This window comes from Spodoptera frugiperda, chromosome 1 (genome assembly GCF_023101765.2).
Source record: "Spodoptera frugiperda isolate SF20-4 chromosome 1, AGI-APGP_CSIRO_Sfru_2.0, whole genome shotgun sequence".
Taxonomy (NCBI): Eukaryota; Metazoa; Arthropoda; class Insecta; order Lepidoptera; family Noctuidae; genus Spodoptera; species Spodoptera frugiperda.
In genome coordinates, this window is record NC_064212.1 from 794980 (window position 1) to 813319 (window position 18340).

The 18340-nt window shown below is 38.8% G+C and overlaps 1 protein-coding gene across 1 annotated transcript in view; it reads right to left on the minus strand.

Moving 5' to 3' along the window:
- Positions 1 to 18340, minus strand: part of LOC118273281 (uncharacterized) — a 30744-nt gene that overhangs the window by 9506 nt on the left and 2898 nt on the right. Inside the window, exons 7-37 of the mRNA XM_035590180.2 lie at positions 18100 to 18264; positions 17582 to 17728; positions 17094 to 17321; positions 16890 to 16945; positions 16617 to 16749; positions 16074 to 16211; positions 15373 to 15502; positions 14946 to 15091; positions 14393 to 14529; positions 14159 to 14289; positions 13831 to 13966; positions 13507 to 13624; positions 12984 to 13100; positions 12558 to 12689; positions 12163 to 12241; positions 11955 to 12088; positions 11367 to 11524; positions 10725 to 10907; positions 10286 to 10443; positions 10080 to 10206; positions 9669 to 9838; positions 9125 to 9271; positions 8524 to 8665; positions 8153 to 8288; positions 7799 to 7998; positions 7403 to 7580; positions 6893 to 7078; positions 2710 to 2846; positions 2329 to 2461; positions 1699 to 1879; positions 1221 to 1330 (exon numbers count right to left, since the gene is read on the minus strand). Coding sequence (XP_035446073.2) covers positions 1221 to 1330; positions 1699 to 1879; positions 2329 to 2461; positions 2710 to 2846; positions 6893 to 7078; positions 7403 to 7580; positions 7799 to 7998; positions 8153 to 8288; positions 8524 to 8665; positions 9125 to 9271; positions 9669 to 9838; positions 10080 to 10206; positions 10286 to 10443; positions 10725 to 10907; positions 11367 to 11524; positions 11955 to 12088; positions 12163 to 12241; positions 12558 to 12689; positions 12984 to 13100; positions 13507 to 13624; positions 13831 to 13966; positions 14159 to 14289; positions 14393 to 14529; positions 14946 to 15091; positions 15373 to 15502; positions 16074 to 16211; positions 16617 to 16749; positions 16890 to 16945; positions 17094 to 17321; positions 17582 to 17728; positions 18100 to 18264 — 4473 coding nt within the window. The remainder of the gene's footprint in view (positions 1 to 1220; positions 1331 to 1698; positions 1880 to 2328; positions 2462 to 2709; positions 2847 to 6892; positions 7079 to 7402; positions 7581 to 7798; positions 7999 to 8152; positions 8289 to 8523; positions 8666 to 9124; positions 9272 to 9668; positions 9839 to 10079; positions 10207 to 10285; positions 10444 to 10724; positions 10908 to 11366; positions 11525 to 11954; positions 12089 to 12162; positions 12242 to 12557; positions 12690 to 12983; positions 13101 to 13506; positions 13625 to 13830; positions 13967 to 14158; positions 14290 to 14392; positions 14530 to 14945; positions 15092 to 15372; positions 15503 to 16073; positions 16212 to 16616; positions 16750 to 16889; positions 16946 to 17093; positions 17322 to 17581; positions 17729 to 18099; positions 18265 to 18340) is intronic.

The following is an 18340-nucleotide window of genomic DNA, read 5'->3' on the forward strand; positions in this document are numbered from 1 at the left end:
TTTATGATGAAATAGGTTTTTCTGGGGTTTCGTTTCGTAAAGTATATTGAGTTTTGGATTAAAGTTCAATTAAAGTTTTGGTAAAAGTCCAATTTTAATGTCTAATATAAACTTGAGGCTTTGTAGTAAGAAAGCAAAATACTAAATTAAGCTTAGGTCCCTTATTCATCTATATTAAAAACCTAAATTGCCTCCATGTTTTACAATCAGTTTACAAAAGCCAGTTATATTTATTAAGGAAAAATTCTTACAAATTAGTTTCGCGATGGTATTCCAATGGAATTCGAATTGAATGCCTGCCAAACGCCGGTGGGTTGTTTATTTACCTATTTCTATTTCTTCGTATATTTTATTTATCAGCGGCCAGATGATAAACGTCAGCATTTCACATCTGTCATGACATTTTTGACAGATTCCGCGTAAATACAGAGTCAATTAGTGTTTATTAATAATTAATTATGTTTTAATAGCAGCTCATGCTTCACATACTAAAATTTCAGTGACGTCATTTGCATTTCATTTAGTTTGTTAACGGCTCGCATCGAATGGGCCAGTAAGGCATTGTAATCACTAAATTTTCTCAAATGTTTCTTTCATACATGCCTTTTTCTGGCAATTGGAGCTGCGGACTACCTAGCAGGTTTACCGGGGCTCCGGCTCAAAGCAGGAGTAGGAACAGGGTTTTCCCGCCTTACCCAAGGCGGGAGAAGTCATTGGATGATTTTCCTACCTCAAAAAAAGGCATTGCCATCCCTCGATTTTCTAAAATGTTCTTTTCATACATGCCTTTTTTGTCATTACCTGATGGCAAGCAATATAAGCAATCGCCGCCGCCCATGGACACCAGAGGCTTTACAAGTGCGTTACCGGCTTTTTAGGAGTTAGGAATTTAAGGGTTGTTGTTCGGGAATGGGGATGGGGAAGATTGGGAAGGGCAAATTGGGCCTCCGGTAACCTCATTCACACACATAAGAAACACAACGCAAGCTTTGTTTCACGTCTGTTTTCTGTGAGGCTGTGGTATCACCCCGGTCGAGCCGGCCCATTCGTGTCGAAGCATGGCTCTCCCACAATTAAGCAATTGTTATGTACAGTCGTTATCGTCGTTATTATATTTGTGATAAGATGACAAAAGGAATTGAAAAATGGATTTTTTGTTTTAGTTAGAAAACGGAGAACACATAAGTAATGCTGCTGCTAATTTGGAAATCAATAAATACCTCCGATAGTTTCTTGGGTATGATGTCTCCCACTCCATTTTGTGTGAATGTCGTGATCACGAAGTAGAGAGAACAAATGTAGTGGTTGTCGCAGTGGCTTTCACCCGAATCTGAATAAAACAAACATGTTATAAAACTTTTATTGACTGTTGACTGGAGAAGTATTTTCATTTGTACGCAATGAAGTACGCAATCTGCACATAATAATGTATACTGTAGGCTCATAACAATAAGAGAGACAATCGAAAGAAATTTAACGTATTACTGGGCATTTTTTCGGTTTTTCGAAAATTTCTCAGTAGTAACACGGAGTTTGGAATTGTGCCCAGTATATGGCAATAGGCTCCCTATTACATGGGACTTATAATCAAATGGTACGGTAAGCGGCATTAAGTACCGTTATGTGCACCTCTGCCTACCCCTAAGGAGATAAAAGCCAGGTCCAAATAACTTAGTCCGGAATGAAAAGAGGTCATACTCATATACATCCACGAAGATTTAGCTTGGACGGAGTCTTCCATCATGCCGATGAAGTGCCAGAGACAGGCGGTGGCGTGCACGAACAGCGTGAACCAGATCACCACCGCCACTATCGTCGTCACCGTCAGATTCGCCGTGATGCTCTCCTTGCGACGCTTTATGCATTTGTGGACTGTTGCCTGATGAGGAAATAGCTTTCTTAATGACAAATATGAAGTTTCTTGCTCGTTCTTCTCCATTCGAAGCTAGACTTTGGAACGAGCATCTAGCTTAACGGACAGACAGACTGACGGACAATTCAATTTGACATTTCAAAAGTGCCTAATTTAGGATTAATTGAAATAAATTCTTTGACTTTTAACTTTGACTTTTGTTTTATCATCATCATCATCATATTATCATTAGTATCATTCCAGTGAGTATTTATAAGCCTCCCTCTCCAAATGACTTACAGATCCAGGTGGAAGCTACTTGAATAGAATTATTTCCTACGATCTTTATATCTGTCTATCAAGCAATAGGGAATATAAAAACAAACTTAAACTCGTGAGCAGTCTGTATAAGCTGACCTCAATACGAGCCAGATTCTGAAAAAATAAAATCAAGTCGAGTAAAATAAAGAGCTTACTATTCTAAATGTCCGATTCAGACGTAGCCAGGAGAACACCATCCACTTCACGTTATTGTCAGCGATGGCAAAGCTGAAGAACTCTATAGGAAGTACGGATATGCAATCGTATTTGAATTCTAGCTTGAAGTACCTGCACGAAAACGGTATATTGTCACGCTTACGTGTTCCTTTCATGTATAGGGGGAAAGGCAGAAGTTGTACAATAAGTGGTATGAATCGTGATAGGAAGAAAATAAGAAAAGAAAAAACATTTATTTTACATAAAAGTAGGAGATAAACCTAGAGTAATAGGTGAAAGGCAAACAAAAGAAGATGAAATGTCTAAAGGATCATCTCCATTTGGACCACAAAGAAGGACGACTGTAATATTTTTCTTACATCTTTCTAATAGGCAACATCATCTTCTTGATATTTTTATTGGGAACGAGGAACGGCAAGGAGTGTTGTGTGAATATCTTCAAAAAGAATGCCAGGTCCAGTGCGTAGAGCGTAGCTAACATCCAGGTGCTGTTGATCTGTGAACAAAACTTCAGACTAAGCACCGGAGCTGCGGACTACCTAGTAGGTTATCAGGACTCTGTCTCGAAAAGAAAGAGTAGGAACGGGGTGGGTTCTAGTCAGTAAGAGTCTTACACTAGCTCTCGCCTCGTACAAGGTGGAACAAGGACCTGTTTCATAATGTCTGACACTAAATACAGCTTAATTTTGGTGAACCAGAAAGATAACAGTATTAATCAACAGCTATTAAGGACGCGTTCTCAAATCTGACGTAAATAAGCTATTTTTCAGTACATATTACGACCAAAAGAAACTTAACTGAACATAACTAACAATTACAATAGATAGATCACTTCTTTATCTCCAAAAATATTGATTTGTAATGTGAAAAAAGTTATATTTTATTATTGCAAAAACGATTTTTCTTTACCTCTTCACACAAAATTGACAAAAAAGGGTTGAGTTTAGGAACATTTTACTGCTACTACACGCATAATTCTGAATCTCAAAAAAATATCCCGGGGAAGCAGACATAATCAAAAATTATACTATAGGAAAAAATTACGAAAATATTACAAATTGTCTCGGAAATAAGTAAAAGTTCCCGTTTAATTTTTTCTCCTATTTTGCTGTCAGACATCAACTTTAAAGCGTAGCAATAAGGGTTATTTTATTTGTTTACTATTTAGATTTATTTGATAGAAAATGTCAAATGAAATTTCAGTCTGCGCTCGAGCGCTGTCGTGGGTGGACGCTGCGTCGCCTGTTACAAAAAATGGCCTTGAAAAAGATCGCTGTACGAGTACAAAATATTTGATATTATACTTCACAAACCAATCTTGATATTTTTACCGACTTCAGAAAAAGGAGGAGGTACTATGTTCGGCTGTTTGTATGTTTTTTTTACACATTCTGTACGAGCAACACTTTACTGAATATAGAATGTTTCGTTATATTATTTTGAACATGAGGTTAAATCAAAATCCAAGATGGCGCCGACAAGATTTGCCAACTTTCCACCATGGGTGTCATTTTCATGGTTTTTGGGGTCGCTTATAGCGAACATGGAGTCAAAATCAAAATCCAAGATGGCGCCGACAAGATTTACCAACTTTCCAACATGGGTGTCATTTTCATGGTTTTTGGGGTCGCTTATAGCGAATATGGAGTCAAAATCAAAATCCAAGATGGCGCCGACTAGATTTGCCAACTTTCCATCATGGGTGTCATTTTCGTGGTTTTTGGGGTCGCTTATAGCGAATATGTAGTCAAAATCAAAATCCAAGATGGCGCCGACAAGATTTGCCAACTTTCCATCATGGGTGTCATTTTCATGGTTTTTGGGGTCGCTTATAGCGAATATGGAGTCAAAATCAAAATCCAAGATGGCGCCGACTAGATTTGCCAACTTTCCATCATGGGTGTCATTTTTATGGTTTTTGGGGTCGCTTATAGCGAATATGGAGTCAAAATCAAAATCCAAGATGGCGCCGACTAGATTTGCCAACTTTCCATCATGGGTGTCATTTTCATGGTTTTTGGGGTCGCTTATAGCGAATATGGAGTCAAAATCAAAATCCAAGATGGCGCCGACTAGATTTGCCAACTTTTCATCATGGGTGTCATTTTTATGGTTTTTGGGGTCGCTTATAGCGAATATGGAGTCAAAATCAAAATCCAAGATGGCGCCGACTAGATTTGCCAACTTTCCATCATGGGTGTCATTTTCATGGTTTATGGGGTCGCTTATAGCGAATATGGAGTCAAAATCAAAATCCAAGATGGCGCCGACAAGATTTGCCAACTTTCCATCATGGGTGTCATTTTCATGGTTTTTGGGGTCGCTTATAGCGGATATGGAGTCAAAATCAAAATCCAAGATGGCGCCGACTAGATTTGCCAACTTTCCATCATGGGTGTCATTTTCATGGTTTTTGGGGTCGCTTATAGCGAATATGGAGTCAAAATCAAAATCCAAGATGGCGCCGACAAGATTTGCCAACTTTCCATCATGGGTGTCATTTTCATGGTTTTTGGGGTCGCTTATAGCGAAAATGGAGTCAAAATCAAAATCCAAGATGGCGCCGACTAGATTTGCCAACTTTCCATCATGGGTGTCATTTTCGTGGTTTTTGGGGTCGCTTATAGCGAATATGGAGTCAAAATCAAAATCCAAGATGGCGCCGACTAGATTTGGGTGTCATTTTCATGGTTTTTTGGGTCGCTTATAACGAATATAAAGTGAAAATCTAAGTTCAAGATGGCGCCGACATAAATATATAAATGACCATGCCAGATCCTGCCCCACTTAATTTCATCAATGTACAAAAAATGTAAATTAATCAAAATTATGCAATGAAAATAAGACCCTTGGTTACTTAATTATTATTCTGATAAACTTGCGGATAAAAATTAGGAAATAAAAAGAATTTTAAAAACCCAAGGCCTATTTCCTGTATTTATCGCGACCCTCTGCGTTTCTTAGTACGCTTGCACAAGGAACAAAACGAGTCATTCAATAAAAAAAGATTTATTAATGTAATGTGTACGAATTTTAATATGAATTTGGTTTTAATACATACTGCTAGTTAATTTTTTTTTATAATATATATTATAATGAATGCATATTATAATTATGATTTCGTGTTTGAACGTTAGTGATTAGATGTAACGAAACCTCATTGGCGTGCGTGTGTCATTATGTCCAAAAAGTCATTATTTGACATTCGCTCTGTCTGTTCTGTTTACATTGTTGTTTCGTTATGATTATGAATTAAAGTAGGATTACTAAAGGTGATATTGGTGATGAGTGATGACATTCCTTCCTTTCATAGCTAAACACCCTATGATAGCATTGTAATTTAATTATTTCTACCATTATAACTGCAATTAACCTAACCTAAATGTAATATTTTGTACTTAGATTCATATAGAAACCGCAAGATCTAAAGGCTAATGTTTTGGTGAAAAAAAATCATTTGTTAATTATTTTTACCTAAAAAATCACAATTTTTCAATATTTTCAATTAGGGGTTCAACCCCCCATATTATTTTTTTTGTCGATAAAATTAGATGTAGTACTCAGCCTTAACGGGTTAGAAGTCCCACCCCTATCACATTGTAGATTAAAAAAACTTAAAAACATGTTTTTGTGATGAACCGAACAAAATAATTTTAATATTAATACTAACAGTAGGCGGAAAATTTAGTATTGTTATGAGAATAATTAGTATAAAAGATATGGCGAAAAAGTGCTCATCACGCTAAATATCTTTTCTTGAAAGTATATTCAAATCTCTTCAGGTTCGGCTGGGCTGGAGTCCATGTCAGGGATTCTACATCCTCGATTTTCGTATGGCGCTAAAATGTGCTCATCACGCTGAACAACTTTTCTTAAGATAGTATATTCATATCTCTTCAGGTTCATCTGGGCTGTTAAGTGTCCACGTCAGGGATTCCTGACCCTTGATTAATTTCTACGAGGTATTAATTTGCCACCGGTCCTTGATAAGTCTACAAAGTTTGAACGAAATCGGTCCGTTTAAAATGGGTAAAAATCGAGTTGGAAGAGGTCGGTTACATAGAAACATACAAACAAACACACATACATACATCCTTTAGATATGAAACTAAATAAAAGCATGTAAAAAGTTAGTTTTGCGTTGGCACCATTTGATTTTTGATTTCGAACGCTTACTTTCCGAAAACTATGAAAATGACACCAATCGAATAATCCGAGCCCAACTCGGCACTGAACGGAATTGAACAACAGATAACACAAAACATTTGAGTCTACGCACTAAACAAAATAAAAATATTAAAAAAGAAAGTAAGAAAATATTCAAACTTTCAAAGTATCAAGTTCATTTTGTCATAATTTCGCAGCTATCCGTGCGTATGTGTGTATTGTCGAGAGTCGTGTCAATGTAGTGATGCGATTCGATACCTGTCAATTATGAGAACGCGTCCTTAAAACTCATATTTGCATTTAGATTTTAATTTAGATCATTTCTACGACTAGATTAAAAAGAAATCGCTGATAAATATGCAACTTCCTTTATACCTGATGTCCAGCATTGAACATGTCCAAATAGATGCAGCCGAGGCAGACTGCCATCAGATAGATCTGCACGGCGTTTTCTTGGAAATAAATGTACTTGATGATGCTGGTCTTGTTTCGAAGAGGCCTGTTGCCCATCGTGGCAGTGCGCCTGATCTTCACTATGGCTTCACCGCCCAAGACATACATCTGACAACAGACACTTTTATTTACGTCTCATCGTACTCCTTCTTAAAACGTCGTCAACGCACTCCTTCCTTCTTCTTATCGTGTTGAAGGTCTCCTACCATCACCTGATCTGTCAACTTTTTTCCCCTAATCGAACCACTAAAGGTCATTACTGCCTTATTGATTAATTGGTAGTAACTAGCCTATAATAATTTCAATTTCAATACCTGGTTAGGGTTAGGGCAAATTTGCCTCTCATATTCTCCTAAAGAAAAAAAAAATATTGGTGTGTTTTCGGATTCAAAAACCTCTATATCAAATAAAATAACAGATCAGCCCCATCACCTTATTGTCTTGTCCGATTCCAGTTTTGGACTTGTTCATAAGTTCCTTGACTTCAGGGAAATCCTTGGCTATGGTGGCGAATACACTGGTCTTGATCATCAGCAGATGCAGCCGACCTGTAGCCACCACGTTGTATGAGCTGCGACGTGCCTCCAAGGTCTCCAGGTTACCAAAGATACTGCACCAACATTTATTACAAAAATCAGAATGAAAGTAGATGGAAAACAAGGTCTTGGAGACTGTCGATTTGGACACTTTTTGAAATTCTCAGAAATAGCACGGAATTTGGAATTATGTATAACAAACTACAATGGAACTGAAATCATAATATATTTTCTTATGATTTCAGTTCCATTGTGTTGTTCAGTTTCATTCAATTACAAAAGACCCATTTACCTTCCCCTGGGAAGTCGTACGATCTGTGTGTTTTCTCCAGAGACGACCCTGACCTCGACTCCTCCATAGTCCACGAAGTACATGTCAGAAACCATGTCATCATGCTCTATGATCTTCATGTCACGGAGGAAGTACACGCTGTGGATTGCACGCCCCAGGATACGGAGAAGAGATATATCTGCGTTTACCAGTATTGGGCACTGCAAGGACATAGTGCATAATGCCAAACATTTAATATAACTTGACAAACTAGAGGGTCTGTAACCCAGAAGAAGAATCACGTTTATTGTTCCCAGATTAAAGTAGACATCATAACACATTTCTTGATTTGTATGAAATGCCAAGAAAACTTACCTTGACAAAAGTGGGTCCGTAAATATGCAAGATGGCATCAGTCCGCAGCGTGATCTGGTCACACAGCTTCAGAACTCCTAGATAGTCGATACCACCCATCTTCTCCCAATTATACTCGTAGTAACGTTGAGTCTCCCTAAAGAATGAGAGTAAAACTTAAAGTAACTAAAGTCCCTTCCCTTGCATTGAAAAGAATTTTATAATTCTCTCTTTTCTTCTTCGTTCTTTCACCAGTAACATAAGCGTATAAAGATATCTATACAGACGGTAGTTTCGACTTTGCTCCGTAGTGATCTACTAGATAGACCTCCAGGTCTCACATTAGAAGTGATGATAGAAAGAAACGGGCTGATGATAAAGTATTGACTAACTTTTGCAGTTCTCCAGTAATCTTCTCCCTGGCCAAGTACACGTTAATGTCCTTCATGTCTTGTTGGAAGCTGGCCAGAGACTGGTTGACGTTAGCACGTATACTGATGATCTGAACTGAATAGTACGTGATTATCATTGCACCTGAAAATATTAGAAACATACAGGTAAGTCCCTCATCACTTCAGGGAAAGTTTTAGGAATGTAATTAGAAGGGGAAAGAGAATGGGATTGTGCTATGTGGTCATAAATGTTGTTAATTATTCATTATTATAGAGGTACGATTGTTTTCGATGGCGGAAATAGAATGGCTCTACTGAGTGAGACTTTTATGGGTGCTATAGACCCAAAAAGGAGGATGCTAATTTTGGTTCCACTTTCCAAAAGCTATGTGTGTTACCAGTAGCCTGATAAAACTAAAACTACCTAGTTAACTGAAGAATAACTTCGAACGGACTAAGATTTGGAACTTGGCACTATAGTAACTTTTATTCAGCTCCAAATTACCTATCCAATGATGTAACACACATAGCTATTGGAAGTGGGACGAGATTTCATAGAAACTCTGGCATCCACCTTTAAGAAAATACCAAGTTCACTTACTGCAGGCGATCCCAATGAACAGGACCTGCATGATCTCGATGTTGCTAGGTTGGAACACTCCGTAGCCGGTGGTGCTGCACTCGTACACCACCCAGAAGTAGGTCCCCACGTGGAGGTTCAATGGTGTCTCCGTCAGGTTGAAGCGAACTGACATGTCAATGTGCAATTAATAAAATACCTCCCAAACCAAGACCAGTCTTTCTACGGAAATTAGGAATGAAGGCTCCTAATTGTAAAAATATCAGACTGTGTCACCACGATTAGTAAAGGTGTTCATCATGAACTAGTGTTAAAATGGACACCAGTTCAGTACTTGCAAGACTGAGCTTTACCAGTAGCGTATATAGCTGTTATACGCCCTGTCTGTATGTCTGTTTGTAAACGGATTGTAGCGAATTGTGCTCTTCAGTGACAATGTGGTACTTGGTAAAACCCCGGTTATTGTGGCCGTGTTAAATAGTACTGCCTTCAAAAATCTCGTAAACAATAACTAACAAATTGGTATAGATCTGAATACTATTTGCAAAACATAAGATGAACTCACAGGTATCACGAAACAAAAGCAGCCAGGATCCTCCATCGTCATCAAAAGGCATTATCAACCAATCATAGCTACCATCATCGTTTATGGAGTAGAATATGTTCACGGAGTAGAAGACTATGAAGCAAGTCGACAAGTTCAGCATCGTCATAAATAGCGGTATGGCTTGGAACCTATAGCAAAACAGTTTTAAATGAAGTATCTCTAGCTACAAACATCGGAAAATGTAATATGTGCCCTAATCATCTTATCAGTTACAAGATGCAGAACAGTTAACCGTCAAGAGTAAGAAAATCTGCAGGCTCTTTCCTGTTCACGTGGTACTCACAATTGGTGTAAAGTAGGAGTTAGGAGTTACATTAAAAATGGTATTTTCCTGTCTCAAATTAAAGATGTGATCTTATGTTATCTTACACCAAGAGTAAGTCTTGTCTCGACATGTGTTCCTTGAGCACCATCATGGCGCTCGGCATCCTATAGAGCTGGATGAGACGGTTCAGCATCAGGAACTGCTTCGTCGGTGTTACACGGAGTCTGTAATCTAGGATCCAGACAAAAATTCAAAAAAGTAGGATGACGTCACATGTAATATAATGACATCATATTTTGTCTTTCATTACCATAGCTGTCCTTTCGTGCTGATTCCAAGTTCTCCAAGGGTAGGCAGGCCACTACATCCATTAGAAAAGCTCCCTTCAAGTAGTAGGCTGCTGTGCTGGACGGATGATAGACCAGGATCCCTCCCTCATTGAAGTAGCCAATCAGCATGCGTTGACCTCTACAGACAGATAGTAGTAATTAATTTGTACTGTAAGAAAAGTTGGAGCATCTATTTTTGCACGATATTGTCCAGAGTGTCTAGATTTCGGTTTCATAAGTCTTTCTTAACGAGACAACAACATAAAGAATTGATTGGCCCCGCAAATGTTGCACGAGCCCGCGGCATATAAGTTGCTAACAACCGGCAATCCTAAAAGTAATAATGGGAGGAGATCTAAGTTAAATAAAAAAGAAGCTGATATAATTATGATTATGATGATGCTGATGATGAGGACTTACATATCGAAATACGCGGACATATCGAGGAAGAGTGTGACGTAGTAGAGCCAGGGCCACTGCAGCACCAGGTAGGTGTAGTGCGGGAACAGCTGCGCGGACAACATGGCGCAGCTCACGCGGAACCACTCGTAGCGGATGAGGTACTTACCATCAGGTCGAATGGTGTACCGAGGGAAGACGTAGCTGTCAGACATAAAGAAGTCGAATTGTAGAGGTAGCGATGAAACAAAAAACATTTTTTATGATGAAAACTAATATGATATGATGGTCTCAGATTTGCATCATCACGCCTTTTATCCCTGAAGGGGTAAGCAGAGATGTACATTACGTCACGTAATGCCGCCATCTATACAATGTACCGTTTGTGTTATGTTATATTCACCGTTTGTGTTATAAGTCCCTTGTGATAGGGAGTTAGCCTCTTGCTATATACTGGTCTAATATAGGTCTCAGATTTCATTTCTAAGTCGCTCAGTCAATCAAAATCTCAGTGATAGCACATGCCAGTTATTACATGAGACACTTCTTTCAATCCTGCAGGTTGTATTGGAAATTTAGTTTCATTTGCCTCAACTAGCACTGCTTTAATGTAAATATTAACCTATCTTTACAATATTTCTCTTCCATAATGTAACAATTTACCGTAAAATAGACAAGAATCCGAGCCTGGTGAAGGGGTACAGGAACTCGGTGTCTGGTTCATGTTTCCTAGGCAGTCGGAACCGCATCATGTTCGGCGTCGGCTCTGGCGGTTCATACTTCATGAACGCGGGCATTTTCTTCTGCACGCTGTGGTACTCCTGGTATAGAGAGGAACGGTATAAAGCTTTTGACTGTTAGTAGAAAACTGTTGAAGAGGAATCCTCCGCTAAATCTACAGTGATAATTATTATGTAATTGGCTTGTTCACGCAACTGTTTGACGAGGAACTCACTACATAGTTTCAAACCATGCTAGAGGCTCATATTTATGAGCAGCATTCCGTGACACACGACACGGCGATTGTCACGCTGGTACTGTACTGCTACGAGTAAGCCGATAACATAATAATTATCTCACGAATGTTATAATAAAAGTGATAATCTTGTTGGATAATATTATGAAGAGCTACAGATTAGGCTGGATATGAAAAGATGAAGACAAGTTCAGTAAGGTGTTATGCGATAGTACTGCGTCTAACAAAGGATACAGGAAGATGATTGATGATGATAATGAAAAAAGTAATCTTACTTTCGTAGCCTTAAGATATTCAAGAGCCTTCTTAATTTGTCGGTTTTGTAAAGCGGTCTCTAGAAGAATTTTCCTTGTCAAGCAGAGAACTTGTACGTGGGTGATGGCACGAATAGTGTAATACGCTGGAAGACCTATAGAAAAAGAAAACAGAATTTTATTTATTTTTTACGTAAATTAAGTATAAATAATATAATTAAATACTTACGTAGCAAGCAAATCAGAACAGCAAAGTGGTTCTTTGTAGTCAACGTTCCAACTCTTTGCTTTGTAACAGGGTCGAGAACCTGAACAAAAGATTGATCTACACATAGAATTCAAGAAATAATCTCCTAAGACAGAGATGTCCTACATTTCATCCTACCATGTTACTAATCACCAGATAATGTAGTGAGTATATTGAACTAGACGGTACGCTAGATATGATTCCAAGCGATGTCCGCAAAAATAAATTAGATAAGTAAGACCTTAGAAAGCTCTGAGCACCTATGCTTGTATCTCTTGTGCCTCGTACTTAAGGTCATTAAAACCCATTCATAGAACAGAAAAAGAGAAAACTTGAAAAAAAAAGCTAATAAGAAGGTTCTAGCAAAAATGGCTGACCTCGCAGTATCCTTGTTTGATGATATAGATCTCGTTAGAGAGTTCTCCAGTGTTGAGCAGTATCTCATTGGGTGAAGTGTAGAACAGCTTCGCCTGAGAAGAAATCACGCTGATATCTTCCTTTGAAAGCAACTAGAAAGACAACAGAGAAAATTGAGAAGATAATCTGTGCACTGATCTTCAATGGCATGATCTAGTTCGGATGACCATAACACTTGGTATCTTTGAATCATCATCATCATATCAACAGCCTATAAGTGGCCAAAGGCCTCTTCTCATATCTTTAAATGACGAATGATTTATGTCAAATGAAAATGAAACTTAACAGAATTTCTGTGAACATAATTATGTAAAATACGTGTGTTTTCTTCCGTTTGTATTTCTTCTATAAAAGGCATCGCTTAATACATAATTTGTAGAACTCACCTTCATGAAAGGTATGATCTGTATGTACTTGCTGCGGTTCCTGCTCACAATATCCTGGTACACATGTGGTGGTAGATCGTAGAATATGTTCGCGTTCTTATGCGTCATCGTGAACGCCTGGAAATAATGGTAAATGTTGGTATTACAAATATACCATCCTACCTTTTAATTCCCGAAGAGGTAAAAGTATGAGTGATATGTCTGAAACACTAACTTGTCGGCAATGACGTTATAAGTCTCATGAAAATAGGGAGAAAATATTTCTAGATGCACCAGCCTCGATTTCAGGCTTTGCTCATATTTGTTACTAAGATTCTTCTTATAATACTCGGCTCTAAAGTACAGAAGTTGAACTGTTTTATGTACATTCGATCTATCACTATTTTTGTTTTTTAAGTTTATTTACATTTGTTCTCCACGGACTCTTGGTCCGTACCCTTGTCATACAATTTGTTTTTTATCTTTCACTCTTTACACATCTAAAGCTTTTCCCTTAGAAATTTAAAACAGGGATAAGATTTACCTTATCAGTATACCAACAGAGCTGCAAATACTCAATGAACCGTTTCCTCAGTACTGGGTTCACTTCATTCCTGATCAGGAAACTCTTCACTATCGCTATACGGGAGTCGTAATCTTCTCTGTTAATAACGGAGAAAACAATAATTAGAGTTCAACCTTATCTCTTTAAATTTAAAGTCAAATTTTCATAGTTTTACAATCATGTTTGAGTAGACCAATTTCGATCATCGTCATCAGATGGAAAAAGCTATGCTGATCACGGAAATCAAAACTAAATTAACTCAAAGGAAAGTGAACAATACAAAAATATAATTTATAGACGTACCTTAGAGCAGTGGTAACCATAATAGTAGCAGAGTAAACGGACTCCATGAAGATTCGTAGGACGACGCAAATCTCTAGGATGGCCATGGTATAAATGACGTTCTCCCAGTTTCCTGTGCCCCATGTCTCTCTGTGGACTGAACAAAGAAAACTAATAGTTGTTACTCCACTTTTGTATCATCTACACATATATTTATCAAAATCAACTCATTCTTTAACAGCTGAAATTAATAACTGTTCTCAATCCAACATATTATCTAAGTAGATTTATTTAGTTTTTGACAGAATCTCTACAGTATAATTACTGTCAAAAATCATAATAAACTTACAGATAAAATTGATCATCGATATGGACCAGTACAGTCCAAATATAATCCTCTCTTGGACTGTCTCCTCGTCGAGTGGCTTTCGATCCCAGAATGGTCGGTGAGTCATGTTTGTCACCAGACAATAACCAGACCTGGTGAAAAGGACAAACGATAAAATGATGAGTGAGGACAGTAAAATAATAAAGGTTCCTTGAAGAATTCCAGGAGTCCAGGAGAAATAAAACAAAATCTTACTGATAACACATGAAGGCCTGTTGCATGGAAGCGATGAGGTAACAGGCAATGAGGAGCAATAACGTGTAGGATAGGAAGCGAAGCACGTTGCTATGGTACACGCAGCTCTCCTCCAAGCTCTTGAGCACACGGAACAGCTAGAAGTAATGTAAAACGGACATACACGGACACGGACACACGTAGTCGTAACGTCACGCCTTTAATCCCCGAAGGGGTAGGCAGAGGTGCATATTATTGGCACATAATGCCAATGTACACCCACATTTCACAATTTTATGTTGTAAGTCCCATGTAATAGGTGGTGAGCCTATTGCCATATACCGGGCACATTTCCAGACTCCGTGCTACCACTGAGAAATTTTCGAAAATCCGAAAAAAGCCCAGTAATACTTCGCCCGACCCAGGAATCGAACCCGAGACCCCTTGCCCGGCAGTCGCACTTGCAACCACTCGGCCAATGAGGCAGAAAAGATTACACGAATCTAAAAATCTGTCAAAGGAGACAGAAGAAAAGGAACAGTGGCATTTATAAAATATAGGAGTCCAGGTATACCTTTGGTAGCCTGAGGAGCTTATTGATGCCTGCAAAATGTCCATCACCAACGAACTCGAAGATAGGCAGCGTGGCCGCCACGTCCAGCACGAACCAGTGGCTGCGCATCTGCTGGGAGGATGTCTGCGCAAACGTTATGGGCACTCCTGGTAACAAAAAAGTATGTATAAGTCTTTGACTGCCAATAGAAAACTGTTGAAGGCAAATCCTCCGCTAACATCGGTCACCGGTGACCACCACGGCGTTCAATGGGATAAGTAAGATAAACTAAGAAGAGAAAGAAATATCATGAGAAATCTTGTTAAAACAAAAAGGCAACCATTAGAAAGTAGAGAACATCAAGATTGACCACTTCAATTGATCAAAAAGAAAATCAACTAAGAACTGCCAAAAAGCTGGTGATTTACTTTATAAATGTGAACATTACCTTCTTCAACGTTGGCTCCAGTGGACAGGTGCACGATGTGGTCCAGAATAAACACAGCAGTCATGACGTAGTCGAAGAAACGGAACGTCAACGTCACTGTCTTCTTGTACACCAAGTTGTAAGGATGGGTCTACAATAAGATAGAGGTAAAATTACAGATCTAGATTAAATTGATAAGGTTACCAAAATTACTCAATTAAAGAAAGACGCCGAGCTACACGACAGGGAGAGCTAGAGATAGATAGAGATAGAGATAGAGATAGAGAAAGAGAAAGAGAAAGAGAAAGAGAAAGGGATAGAAATAGAGATAGAGATAGAGATAGAGATAGAGATAGAGATAGAGATAGAGATAGAGATAGAGATAGAGATAGAGATAGAGATAGAGATAGAGATAGAGATAGAGCTAGAGATAGAGATAGAGATAGAGATAGAGATAGAGCTAGAGCTAGAGCTAGAGATAGAGATAGAGATAGAGATAGAGATAGAGATAGAGATAGAGATAGAGATAGAGATAGAGATAGAGATAGAGATAGAGATAGAGATAGAGATAGAGATAGAGATAGAGATAGAGATAGAGATAGAGATAGAGAAAGAGAAAGAGATTAATAAAACTAATTGGGTAGGAAGAAAATAATCTACAATTACTCACAAAATACTTGTTTTACAAAAGTCTGTTAAGAATAACGAGAGAAGCTGCTTACAATACAGATGATGAGGATAAGTGTGGCAACGAAGAAGTGCCATGCAGCCAGGAGTGATGATGACGGGTGCAGGATGCAGGGGAACACCGGCCGCAGACATATCACGTCGGCTGTGTCTGTTTGAGTAGCTCTGGAGCGCTGAGATAATATTAAAAATAATTTTATTGTAATTTTCGTGAGACATACTAAATTAATTATTATGCTATCGGCTTACTCACGTAAACTAGTCGAGTTCCTCGTCAAAACATTACGTGAGTAAGCCGATAACATAATAATTAATAAAAATAATGTTTTATTATCCTATATGTTTTTCCTATAGACCAGAAAAGTATTGAAGGTAAGGTTGCCAAATAATTCTTAATTTACCTTTGTACATAAGAATTCGTTTCAATTGCAATCGTAGGTACTTGTTTAACTGGTACATTTTTTAACATTTAGATTGTTAGTCGAGTGAGCACGAGTCTTATATCCAAACCACCCAAAATTTTAAATAGTGCTATTCCAAGAGCGAAACTATCTGAAGCTTTTAGAAAGACTACTAACATTCCTCATGATGTAACAGCCAGCGATCTCTAGGAAGATGTCGGAGCTGGCCAGCAAGGGTTCTCCATTGGCATTCTTCATCTTCTTCAGAGACATGAGGTTGCGGTTGAAATGCAGGATGCTGCTTTTGTGGCTGACAAACATTATCTCAATTAAAACATTTTACACATCAATTAACATAGGAGAATATTATTATTATCTACTGTTAGGCAGCATTTTTTGAATAAATAAATAAGCCTAGACTGTCCCCAATTTGTATTGCTTATAACTTACATCGACTTATCAGGTATCTTCATTTGATAATGCCGTTTCACTTTTTCAATGTGGTCCTGTAAAGTTGGATAAAAATTCAAACACTCATTGATTTTTAATAGTCCGCACATATAATCGTAACCACGACTTACCAAATATTTCGCATATTTTATTTTTTTGTCTAATGGCCCTACATGTAATACAATTTTAGGCTCCAATACTAACAGTGAAGGATGCCAGTATAGGTCCCGCATGGTCCTGTGAGACGGCATGCTTATTGACGACCCTCCAAAGGTCAGCTGCAGTGAGGACATGTGCAGTGCAGAAGGTGGCAGCCCTGACAGCCAGGTGGGATGTACCCACCGCCGCTGCAGCAGCACAGCCACACGGTGTCAGCACCGTTCCGCGAGTAAACCGCAAAATTGGTGTAGTGTCATCTTCAGCAGTCAGCATCTACATTAGGACCGGTACCCTTAGTACAAGTTTGCTTTACGTTGAACGAAAAGGAAACGAGAGCGCGTTCGGCACTCTGATTGGCCAGTGCGAGTGAACCAACCAATCAGAGCGCCGAATGCGCTCTCGTTTCGTTTTCGTTCACCGTAAAGCAAACTTGTACTAAGAGTACAGGTTATCAGACAAACTTATAAAGAAAAAGACATTCATTAAGAAATTATTATGAAGAAGGAAGATAAGAACTGCTCAAATTGACGTACTTCAATATCTCCATACGTGATGTAGATAATCTTGCACTTCTTAGCGCCTCGCTTGATGATGGCGTCTCCGGGGATGTAGTGGATGGTTTGCATCGTGCTCGCGAGCTCTGACAGTATCTGGTATGTCAGGTCACGAAGGATCCGAGCCTGAGATAGTTTATAACATCACTTATGACTTTAAAGAAGGAGAGAGAGCTGAATATTGTTTGGAAAGACAGAAAGTCGACCGAAAGACATAGCATGGGCAGGGCAGGTTATTGTTCTTATTGGGATCGACGATTTTGTAAGATAGAAGAATATTTATTGGTGAATTGGCGTTCGGTGTAGCCGTCTAAAATGTCGCTTTTTATAAGATATAAGTTAAAACGTCGCGGCAGGCCCAGAAAGAGATGGCGGGATGAACTCGACGCCTATGATAAAGATTGGCTAAGAAGAGATGAGTGGAAGGAGGGTAGGGAGGCCTTTGCCATGCAGTGGGACGACCATGGCTGAAAAAAAGTTAAAGAGTAAGATCTCACTTTCTGTGTAGCCTCAAAATATATGTCGACGTTGATGGTCGCGGGCACAGTCGGCGGGTAGGTCGGCAGTAGCCGAGTCTTGGAGACGGCGCGCGCTTTGTGCCAGTACATCCTATAAAACGTCTCCACCTTGTCTCGGAGCACAATCGGCACTTGGGTATCTTTCTGAAAATATTAGGTGCATAGTAAAACTTTAAAAGTTTCCACGTAAACAATACCTACTATCAAGAAGTTTTAAGGG